Source organism: Centroberyx affinis, unplaced genomic scaffold, assembly GCF_046629955.1.
Source record: "Centroberyx affinis isolate AG114_WGS23_722 - 3 ecotype Tasmania unplaced genomic scaffold, CSIRO-AGI_Caff_v1 ptg006358l_1, whole genome shotgun sequence".
NCBI lineage: Eukaryota > Metazoa > Chordata > Actinopteri > Beryciformes > Berycidae > Centroberyx > Centroberyx affinis.
In genome coordinates, this window is record NW_027283229.1 from 29,808 (window position 1) to 42,203 (window position 12,396).

The window sequence follows — 12,396 nt, forward strand, 5'->3', positions numbered from 1 at the left end:
GACTTCTAATTTAACAAAGCTAGGAAGTTAGATTTCAGGGGAAAATATCAAAAGTACTAAACAGTTTTTTTTTCAGGTAGACAGCATTGGTAAAAAAAAAAAAAGAAAAGAAAAGAAAAAGCACATATATCAGACGGGTTGTTAATTTGTCTCATACAGAGGGAAGAAAGTTTCCCGCTCCAGGAAATGGATAAATCTTTTGAAACCTTCTGTAACGCTGCGTCTGCTGAACATAGCCCTGTAGGCAACGACGTGTTGACGTAAGACGTATGGACAACAAACAGTTGTTGGACTTCCAGCAAGCTAGCGAATGGTAACGCTAGACAAAAACAGATCAAATCTACTTCTCCTCGGACAGTGTGATATATGCGAGACCTAAGCGTCGGGATATATTTTCTCTATCTCAAAATAATAAGTACTGTTATCGGCCGGTAATTGTAGCTTCGGCACAAAACCCTAGCGCTAACGTTTAGCCACCGAAACATGCTCATTGCTCGGAGTATGACGCCTGTTTTTTTCCTCCTTGCCCCTGGTCGAGGGTTGTGATGCGAGCCGAGTTGCTGCACGACAGAGAGTGAGACGAGAGCGACAATCGGAAAATCTTTTTCTTGACACAGGAGAATGGACTTTGTTGGGGGAAAGCAGCTGGGCTTACATAAAGAAGCAGACATGCAACCACACATGGGCCTAGATGTCATTGTTGGGCAACAACTTTAGCAAGCTAGCTAGCTCGTTCAAGTTCATGCAAATGAAATGGTTTAGTCTTGGGCTAGCTCACTTTTGCTAGCGTAATGGAGGCACCCTGAGTGACTTGTTCATTTTAACTGGCTGTCCTGGTCCTCTTAAATGCTGCTGGCAATGTGCTGATGACCAGAGAGCCTTTCATCGCTTCCCATTTCCAGCGGTAGGTTTGCACACGGTTGACAAAAATATCATTAAAAGAGCTAGCTGTAGCTACCTGGCTGGGTGATAGTTGAGCAAAGTTACATAGTTTGGCAAACAAAGAATTGCTGAAACAACATCCAATTATCCCGGGTATCAAATGAATCTTGTAAAGTTTTCAATCTGACATTTGTGCAAAATTGTCCTTTAATTACGTTGCGTTTGTAAAGGATGGAACGAAGTCAGTTGTGAAATGTGTCACGTGAATACGATATTTTAGAACGCTTTGCCAAAACAAACAAATCGATCATGATATTGGTATATTGTTTCTGAATACACTTGTATATAACATTGTGGTAATCCTTGTCAATAAAGGGTCAGGACAGGTGCACAAGAAAGTGTGTTGTAGTCAGACAGAAGTTGCAGTTAGCAAGCCAGAGACTGTCTTCTCCTTGTCAGTTGATTTGTTGTTGCTGTTTATCTAATATCCAGCCTGTCTGGCACAGTTGAAGACTCAGTTGCACTGGAAATGAAAACATGAATATCGAGGAGCAACCTCTAGATTTGTGCAATGTCAAGACAAAGAGTAATGTGGACGATGATCGCAACACTACCAACAACACGGATGGGGTCATTCCCCGGATCACTGAACTGATGATGGACGGCAACACAGGTAAACAAAGCATTGTTACCACTGAGGCCTCTGAAACGTACCTGCTGCCCCAGCTCACTGACAACCTTCGGGGGGCTGAGGAGGATAACCACCAGGCACAAGAGACACTGGAAATTGACGAGGTCAATGGAAATAAAAAGAGCAGTGTACAGGACACTCCCGCAGTGGCGAGTCCCACTGACTTGATCGTTTCTAATGAGGAACAGAACAAGGGGGATATTGGGGTGGAGAATATCAAGGAAGATGCGGACACTGGACCTGCAAAGTTTGTTATGGGAGAAGGGGATGATGGCGGGGACATGGACATAGGCGTGGATCTGAGTCTCGATGAGAGTGGGGTGTTGGAAGCCGAACCGACAAATGTCAGACCTTCTTTGTCAGATAAGACATCAGACTCTGTCTGTACCAAGCCAGAGCCCACGTCCCAGGATATCATAACGGACAAAACGGCAGAGAGTCCTTCACATACAGGCCAGAAGAGCACCACAGCAGCTCCTGTCCCAGACCAGGCCCTGCTGTCCCCCGCCTTGGAGGAGGGGGACGATAAACACAAACCGGGTGGCAAGAGGGTGACGTTTCCCTCAGATGAGGATATTGTCTCTGGAGCAGTGGAGCCCAAGGACCCCTGGAGACATGGTAATACTGTGTGTGTTGTGTGTGTGTGTGTCAGCATCTCTATGTGTGAATGAGTTTCCATGCATTGTCCTTGTTTGTATATTGTGCCTGAACATGAACATGTCAATTCAACACGGTCATGCTATGTTTTATTCTCAGAGGCCTACTAACTGTTCAAATATTGTTCCCCAGCTCCAAATGAAAGGAGTCAGTCTCTCCATTCAGAATTGGATAGTTAAAATGTGCCCTGTGTTTTGTACTCCATGTGTATTCAATGAGAACCTGTGATTGGTGGACGTTGGTCGACTCTGATACATGAGAGGTGTGTTGATGTGCCAGTCTTGCAGTGGAATGTTCTTTTGTGTCACGTCTCTCCTCAAAGCCCCTCAGGCTCATCCCTGCCTGCCAAGATCTCACTACAATCTGTTTTGTCCTCAGGCAGCGCCTTTGCCCCCACCCCTTTCTCAAACAGATGTTCATTTCTTGCTTGATGTAGTTTAATCACATAATAGCTTGGTGTGTTTTTTTTAACAGCTCAAAGTCAGCCTATGTATGAACAGAGAGAAAAAAAACAGGCAACAGATTTCCTGTAGTTTCTCCTTCTATATATAGGCCCAGGCCTGTGTTGTATGCTGTACTGTGAGTAGATCCCGCCACTCCTTGAGGTGTGCCATTTTAGTACAGTAGGGTCCTGTTTGTTCAGTGTAAATGCTCCTAAAGGAAGCTTATGCAGGATATGGCACTGCCTTTGCTATATTGATGTAGGGTACCTACCTTTAACATTCATCCAATAGGTTATAACAGCTTGGTCTTGGCCGTGTATTGTGCACTGTCTGTGTTTCTGGATTATCAAAGTGAAATGCATTAGAGCTGAACAATTAATTGAAAAAAAAAATCGGAATCGCAGCATGTACTTCTGCAATTTCCAAATTGCAGAGGCAGCAATTACTTGCTGTTTTAGAGCTCCAGGTAATCTTTGGTCCATGAATCAAAATCTATTGTTTCTTAACAAAATCACCTTTCTTTAAACAATTTGAAAGTTCTAAAAAATGTAGGACAACAAAAACGAAATGCATCATATGAAGTAGACGTGGCTTGTCACTGTTTTTGCAACACCTCAAAACTGAGAGGTCAAAAAGTTGTCTTTAGGATAGCCATGGTGAAATCTCTAGCTCATAGCTTGCTTTTTGTCAGTAATGTTTTTGTTTGCGCTCTTTTGTTTTGCATATAATCTAACAGTCTCGTCTATGTGTAACCTGTGTTGTTTTAAGGGTAAGGCTAGTACTGTCCTGTTGTTTCCCGGTCTACAAAACCACAAATGTAGGCCAGTCCAAGGCAAGGGGTCACTGATGCTAGATGTTCAAGTGGGGGAGGGGTGACGGCAAGAAGCACACAAAAACAACATGGTTAATATGCATGCACAATACTGCCTCATGTTCAGTTGAATATTGTTTGGCTAACATCCCTGTAAATTTGTCACGCTGCCTCTCAGATAGAGGACACTGTTGTTTCCACCATTCAGACTATCACATTCAATCAGACTTAAGTGTAAATTATTATTTTACCCATTTCATATGATTTACATTAGGCTTTTTCTTTTGCATTTATTCCCCTGACAACATGTCTCTATCTCTGTTGCCTTTCCAAATTGTGTGATTCTGTATCAGCTCAAAACCAGAATCTTGTTAGTTTGTGTTACCTTATACAAGACATCCATGTTAAATCAATTAAGATCTTCAAATGATCATCTGATGACTCAGATAATAAATAAAAAATTTAACATCTTTCGCCAGACTGCACAGGAGCAACGTCCTTCCTAGTTAGCCAACACTGCAGGGACCTTATGGAAAAAATGGAAGTAGAGTCTGGATTATTTAAGTATGGTCCCAGAGTAGTTATCTTGTAGTTTATTTAAGTTCCAAAGGTCCAACTGATTGTGCCATGGATAAAGAGGGAGAGACAGAGGCTGTGTCTGGGAAGTCAATCACATGATGCACTGTAATGCTCTGTTTTATTTAGGCTAAGATATGACTCCCTGATATCTAGATCAGTACATTTTTTACAGTCTGGTGGGTTAGAAGAATACAATCAACCATTTAGGCTGCAAAAACATCAGACCTATTTCATTAAGAATTCATAGTACTGGTTTACTCAATTCCATAAGTATTTTGTCTGTTGGCTGTAATTGGATCAGGTTTAAGTTATGTTGTTGTTTCTTTCACATGTTTTTTTTTAATTGCACTGAATACCTACCTACCCTTTTCATTCATATCACATGATCTGACAAGGTAAAGCAGTATTCGTTGGGAGAGCTGTAAAAGTCCAGAAATGGTGCCCTACTGTTCATATTATCCTGGAAAATTAAAGGCTACACATTTTTCTTTAGCTGTCGGTGTACCCATATTTCAATACAATTACATCCAAACAATAGACAAAACTGTTGCGCTTGCGTTCAATCCTTCAATTCAATTGGCATCAGGTCTATAGGTTCCAATAAGCAGGGACTGAAGAGAGAAAGGACGAAAACTACACACCGTTAAGCCAAAAAAGGCAAAAGACATTAAGTCTTTTCATACATTTATTAATCCATGCTACTACTAACCCTAACCCTACTTATAAGAATCTTGTCAAAGATGATGCTTTTTAAAGCCGTTATTATCCTTTGAGCTGTTGCTGTGATTCTCTGTATCTGTGTCGTGCCGAGTCCACTCATTTTCGTGTTTGAACAGGTAGGCCTAAGCTACCTGGTGAAAGTTTGAGTTTGACGAGCATACCATGGTTTCAGGTGAGAGTTTGAGTTCGTTTTATGTAATAGGTACGATTTGTTTTATTGCAAATGTTACATTCAAAATACCTCACTTGTTCACAGTTGGTTTTCCTTCAGTGGTTCATGAGTGGAGACAAGGAGGGAGGTTGATAAAAGTAAAGTAGCTGCAGAATAGAAGACCAATGGCTCTCTTATAGTTTCAACTCCAGTGATTTTTAAGTATGAGCGTGCTGAAGACTCCATCTGCCACCCTTCAATCCAGCTCCAGTCTAATTGTCTAAATATGTCAAAAAATATTGATCAAACTAATCTGCAGGACTTATAGGAATATAGTGTGAGATAGACAGCTACACAGCTTGTAAATGGAGACTGGAAATAGTCATTGAGAGTTGAGAAAAGTAATGCGTGACAAATTGATGAGTGGTACTGATCACAGTTTGTGTGTAGGCTACTGTGGCAATAATATTATCTCCTCAAGGCTATTCTATAAATATCAATGCCTTGCTGGTTGAAATGCTGCACGGAAAAATCAGTCATAGACAAGTAAAATGCAAGCAGACAAACAGGCAAAAATATTAGTGATCCAGTTTGAATCATTTGATAATATTACTGTCTTTTATTATTGCAAATAATGAAGCATTTGAGTAGAAGAGTATGTTGCTCCTTTTGAGCCTATGTCAGAGTAGATTCCATTTCCAAGTTTGTCATGTTGTGATCTCTCTTATCTACTGGCTTAATGTACACACCTTTTGACAGGATGACAAGAAATTTGGGAAGACAAGAAATTTGGGAATCACATACAGCGTGACTCAGTCTCCTTTTCCAAAATTTGCTAAAATGTTCATGGTCTTCTAGTGTGTCCCTGGTGTATAGCATAAACCTCTGAGATTCACCTGGCTATCTGTTTCTCTGTCTGGCTTCAGCTGGGTAACCTGGGGATATGCTCACACATGGGACAGTCTGTCTGAGTGTGTATGTGTGTGTGTGTGTGTGTGTGTACAGTGGCTGAGACAAAATCCAGGAAATGAAATGTATCTGAATTCCCGCCCCCAAGGCTTTTCATGCTTCATTAGGAGTGAGCGCTATGCCACAATAGATCCATGCTCAGTAGACCCTTTATCTGCTGATCTAGTATCAGGTTCTCCAAGCCCCTTCCTAGTCTTGTCCGTCAGGAACAAAACAGTGAAGCGGACCTGAGACCAGGACCCGAGGCCTAGGGCTTCTGCACCTGGTTGTCCATGCACAGCATGAGTCACTGGAGAGCACACAGTGGAGAATTTGCTAGATGATATTTTCAGTGTTGGTAAAAAAAAACATATATTATCGGTTTAATGGCTGTCATGCAAAAAGCTTTTGAACAAGAGTTTACATACTCTAGACAGCTGCCACTCAAAAGGAATATACATCTAGGGGAAAGGAGGGAATAGACTGACTGGAACCGTAGTAGCCGTCTGGGGTATCTATTCAGGATTCCTAGTCCAGTAGAGACTCAGTGGCTATCAGCTAGGATAAAATGTGTAAGGCTACAAATTGCACAAAGGATGTAGGCCAGCAGCAGTTGTGTAACTACCTTTATAGCATCATACCCTAGAGTGGGCATAATGTTGTAGATTTACTCTAAATGACAAAGTGCAATTGCAAAATAAGTCAATGTAATTTTGCTCTGGGTTACATTAGGTAGAACTGTCAGTCCTACATCTCTTTTTTTTGCACTCTGTCTCTCTCTTCTCTCTCTCTCTTTCTGTTGAGACTTTAGGGGCACTTATTCTTTCCCTCCGTGCCTGGGCAAATACTACATCATATCCTGAGATTCCTGAGCTTCTCAACATGCTGCCTTGCTTCCTCTCCTCCCTCCTCTTTTCCTCCTCCTCCCTGCCTCCGGGGCTGGGCAGTTCAGTCTAGGTGTTGCGCAGGCACACATGAGCTAAGCATGTCTTTACACCATCATTGGATTATACTACAAGGCATGAGCTAGGTCATCTGCTGTCGTAGACTTATCGGTGCGCGTTAGCCTGCCAGTCAATGCAAGCACTCTGAAATGGCTCATGTTTGTTAGGTTATGATGCAAGTTAGTTGTTAGTCGGTGGTGAGTGATAGTAAGCTATACTGCAGTAAGGATAAGTACTAGACTGAGATACTACAGTTGTAGACTCTAGGGCTATACATGTGAATTCATACAAATTCCTTTTAATACAGCTTTGTGTACAAATAACTTGTAGCCTACTAGTAATGTAGAAGATATTAGATTCCTTCACGTTAATGGCTGTTTGTCCTGCAAGCAGCCAAGCTGTTTGGCCTACGTGTAGCACAGTCTCATGTCAACAGACCCAAGGCCCACTTGGCAGCAGGTCTTTAGTGGCTCAGTGACCCATGAGATGTTATGTGTTGTGGCTGTGGACCAAGTTACAAACTGATAGGCAAAGCTCTCAACGTAGAGCCTGGACAAGGGCTTTGATAGCCTACTGTATGTTCATCCACGATTCCACATATGCGTTTGTGCCTGTTTGTGCTACACATGAGCCTGCATTTTTCTCTTCTAATGTGGGAGGTGTGTGTGTGTGTGTGTGTGTGGACATGAACCCTGCCCTTTTAACTGTGTGTCTGCCTGAACTGTACAGTCATGCGACCCTAGACCTTTGCTGGCGCTCCCACCGAACAATGAGACATTTTGACCAACAGACTGGGGCGTTCATCCTGAAGATACTAAGATACTATCCTCAGGTGAAATAGATTCCTACTCATTTGATAGCTGATATGCAAGCAGAGTTTTGCATTAGAGAATGACAGCTGGCTCATTCCATTCAAAACGGTCTCCAGCATTTAGCCTTGGTCAAACTTGTCTAGCTTGTATTTGCACACCATTAAGAGTGGATGGACAACTTGAATTGCTATTTCATTTGCCTGAAGCAAGAAGTAGCCCCCAGAAATAACTTGTCTGCTGCATACAGTTGCTAGTAAATCCCCCGATTCATCAGACACTTTTTTTGCTTTATAAACCAACTTGATTTTTAAATAGAATAGGACCTCTAAATAATGGCTTGTTACTTGCTAAAATGACTGGTAGATTAGACAAACATACCAGTCTCAAAAAATTACCAGCATTTGTCTGGTGGCTGGTGATGACTTCTCATCCTGTCCCCAGTGTCTCTCTGCCTAGGACCATGTCTGTCCTTGTCAAACAGGAATTCCTTGCCCGCCCCACCCATACCCGCTCTTATCAGTTCTGAGGAGGCTGGCAGTGACGAACATTACACTCTGCACAAAATGCCCCCTCATTTATAAATAGAACATACAACTGTCGTTCGCCCATAATGTCACTCTCTCCATCTGTTTCGGAGGCATTGTCTCTCAGTCACAGGCCTGACATCATGAAGCATCCAGTTGGAAACGCCTGCTCTTATGGGTTTTTTTTTTAATCATTATCTCTGTTCATCATACCCAGACAGGCTACTATTGAGGCAAGGCCTTAATGTCTTATACCCCTGCAGTGTTGGGCTGTGGGTGCTTGTCGTCATTGGGACATATTGTGACTTGACTTTCTGTCAAGCTATATTTGCTGTGACAGGGGTAATGCTGACCATCCTAAAATATGTCTCCATTTGATGAATAGAGAAAATCAAAAATGAGCTTCTTTGTTTACAGATACACATCATTTTAATGACGGAACACTTTGTCAAAAGATTTTAAAAAAATGTGGTGCATCTTCAGAGGATAGAACAAACTTATGTATGCAGGAAAAATGCATGCAGTGTTTTTCAATCAAACAGGTCTTTGCTCAGCCATTGCAAAAGGACTGAATACTCCACACCTGTACATAAAAGAACAGGTCACCTTCTCAGATTTTGCCTCAGTCTGCCTTGAGTGCTGTCTGTTAATTATTGACTGGCACACTGCTACTTCCAAATGATCCCTGGGTTTTTGCATAATCACTTTCCACTCTTGGTCTGGATTTAAGAGTTACAAAACCCTGCCGCCTCTTGAGCCACATCATCAGAAGCCATCAAATTCACTTTGTCTAGTTTTGACCCTCTGCACCCGTTCAAACCTCTGTTTGAACAGTATGATTAAGGTTATGTAATGAGGCTTAGGTGGTAGTTTAAACCTTTTGGGACATGATCTCTTCGGAGCAGAAGGGAGCTCCCCTCTTAATATCTGGGCCTGTACTTCTTTCTGTCTACTTACCCCCTGTCTCTGTCAAGTCATCCAGGCCTTGTGGAAGAAGCAGCAGGACAGGGAGGTGCCACAGACCCTCCATTCTGCCCCACCTGCGACCAGCCATGCAGCCAGCTGTCATGTGTGAATGACGCTGCTGTCACCATCCGCAGCACAGTGGTGTGAAATGGCAGGGATGGGGACTGGAGACTAGGAGAGGGGGGCTATTTTGGACACTAACACTTAGATGCTAAGTAGGAGCCGGCCACAGTTCCTCTTGTGTTCCCTCCACACCGCCCGTACCCCCATCTCTGGAGGTTTGCCCGAAGGTCTCCCCATCCCATGTTATTTCAGATGTGCTGCTTGTAAGATTGCTAGCTGACTGATGGTGCAACCACCACCACTCTGAACTGGATGGTTTAAATCATCACGGCAACAAATCAGCTCTACGAAGGCTGCTGGAGACATAGGCCATACATCTGAAATGCACTGAATTAAACTCTCACAGCACTGCTAGTTTGACACCTGGCCTCCATGTGTTGCTAAGGACTCTGCGTCCGATCTGCTCTGTTGTTCGAGCACCTCGATGCTTTCCCATTTCCTCCTGAAGCCTGTATCCTGTCAACACTCGTTTCTTGGTTGTTACCTTTCAGTACAGTCATTTTAGCTTGATGGATGATGCATAAACAATCAATTCAAGGTGGCTTTCACGTTCACGAGACCTCAGACTTTCCATCATTGAAGCGTTTAGCTTTTCCTCCTATCAGCTAGATAATCCTTTAGGAGAGATTGGTTGTTGAAACTGCATAACAGTTTGTCCTAAGTATAAGCTAGGTCAATGCCTTTTAAGTCAGTCAACAAGTGGGTTACCTCTCTCGCTGCACTTTGCCTATCAGAGCCCTCTCTCTCTCTTAGTGTCTTGTTATGTAACTAAACCTCATTCTCTGCTGAAGCCCCAGCCATCCACGCAGTTCCCAGATGTGTGCAGACTGCGGCTACTGCAGGTCAGGTGTTTTCTGTAGCAGCTTGACTGAGACTGGTACACATCTCACCACATTCCCAGTCCCAGCAAAAGTTCTCCCTTAGAGTGAGCTCTCAAGATACTGAGTTTGCAAGAGCACACTGAAATTAACCAGTGAAATTAGTCTGCGTCGGCTGGACAAACAGAAGAATTTCAAGAGATTATGTGAGCTGTAAGCGTAATAGGTTCAATGGAATCCTCTCCTTCTGCCAGGTCTCTCCGTCTCTGTTTCTCTTTGTTTTTCTTTCTGTCTGTCTGTCTGTGCCTGTCTCTCCGTCATTCTCTGCCAAGTGTGTCGCCTCTCCCTCTCCACACATGCAAACACTCGTCCTTGCTCGTTTCCTGCTTGTTGGATTGAGGTGAGAAAGCGCAGTGTTTGCACTTTGTTCCCTGTCATCTAGACAAAGAAAGGGCATGAGAGGTGAAGATACGAAGATAGGGAGGCTGAGGAGGAGGAACAGAGACGTTGACGTTTACAGATATCGGGTCTGCACTGGGACGCGTTTTAAAGAATACAGCTAGCTTTACTTAATACTTTTATTATTTTGGCTGTGTGCAGTAAACAGCCTCTCTGAAATGATCATCTGTTGTACAAATCTGGAGCTAGGAGTTGGCATAGGATGATCATTTTGTTCCTTCTAAATGAAATATTTCTACATTCTCTCAGCACCTTCATATGACACCATCTTACAGATAGGTGAGGTGCTATTTCAGCACCTTGGAAGATGAGAATTGTGTGTGTTTAGAGGCCATACAGGTTTGGCATCAATGCCAGCGTTCTTTTTAAGAGCTTCGTAAGAAAACGGTTCCTGAGAGCAAACATGTAGACTGGAGCAACCAATCAAAATTCCTGACTTTATAGGTCATATAGGGCCTGTCGTAATGATGATAGCAGTTTAGGAAGCATGCATATACCAGCTTGTTCCTCTGTCCCACCCCACCCAGACCAGCACCAGCAAACTGAGTGTGGTACTAAAGCCCACGCACACACTGTGGGCAACGTGGTTGATGGGTCGCTCTATTCTGACCTTTTGTGGGCGGTGGTAGAGGCTCTGACTTCATCTTTGTTTTGATGTTGTGCAGCTTCAAAGTTTTGAACAGGCAAATCCTCTATTCTTTGCTGCTTTGGTATTGCCTTTCATAACGTTACATTGTTTTGATGCGTTGATGTAGCTAGGCAAGAGCTCATTAGGTAGCATTAATTGAAAATAAACATAAAGAAATCATAATTACTACAGAGTTTACTATCAATCCCAAAGATGGACGCAACAGTTCTCCAAGCATCATTTTCAAGTAAAAGCTAAATTCAATTTGGAAGCTTTGATTGGCTGTAATCAACCTCTCATCCATTTTGCACTTGCCAGGCAGAACTATTGTTCATGAAACAAAATCACAATGGTAGGGAAGCAAGGAAGCACAGAAATCCGATTGGCTGTTGATAGACCATGTCCGCAAAATGTTCAGCCATGACCAACTGTTCTCAGCCGACAAGCTTGTTGAGTTTCCCTCGTCGCTCAGCTCTAAAGGAAATGCATGGACTTCCAGTTTCTTGTTGGTCGTGTTGCTTGCGGTGTGAATCCGGGGCAAGGCCTCTGGACTCAGCAGGTTCGGCCTGTTCCACCAGGGCTCACTGTAATAGCCTCTGATTGTCCAAGTGCTCTTCACAAATGTACAAGATTAACCTAACGTAAAGCTGGGCTTCCATGTCAGTCTTCCTGTATTTGTCACTTTGTCACTTTTGTTTGTGTGTGTGATTTTGTCTTTACACGCTGTCATTTCGTTGTGCGTTAGTAGAGCGCTGACTCACAGCTCATGCCGACTGTTATACTTACATCTGACTATCGAGGCTACATTTCATGCTGCCTCTCCATTCAGTTGTTGGCACAGACACACCACAGCTCAAAAGGAGCACAGATGTTGCTGCCTCATAGGTGCAATGAATTATGGTCACTGAAGTTCAACACACTTTTGGCGCTTGGCAGCATTAGGCTAAATCTTGATTGTTTGTTTGAAAACTACATCAGCGAGAATCGCCAGTTTCATGTATTACAGCACCTGAAATAAATCCCCAAAATTACTTGGCGGGCTGCTAATTTACCTGGGCGGGCCGCCCAAATATCAACATTGTAAGGGACACGCTGCACAGGGCAGCATAGGGGGGTTCAGGAGTGGGAGGTGAAGGAGGTGTTCGAAGTCTGTGGTTGCTGGTTTGTGTAGCAACTGAGGCTTTACTGCATACACAAACACACACACACACACAGGAGCAGTCCCTCTGCAATATCAGGC

General features: G+C 43.2%; 1 protein-coding gene across 1 annotated transcript in view; it reads left to right on the forward strand.

Annotated features, from left to right (window-relative positions):
* The first annotated feature begins 333 nt into the window (after positions 1-333).
* Positions 334-12,396, forward strand: part of ppp1r37 (protein phosphatase 1, regulatory subunit 37) — a 44,298-nt gene continuing 32,235 nt past the window's right edge. The window contains exon 1 of the mRNA XM_071512581.1: positions 334-2,191. Coding sequence (XP_071368682.1) covers positions 1,420-2,191 — 772 coding nt within the window. The 5' untranslated portion in view covers positions 334-1,419. The remainder of the gene's footprint in view (positions 2,192-12,396) is intronic.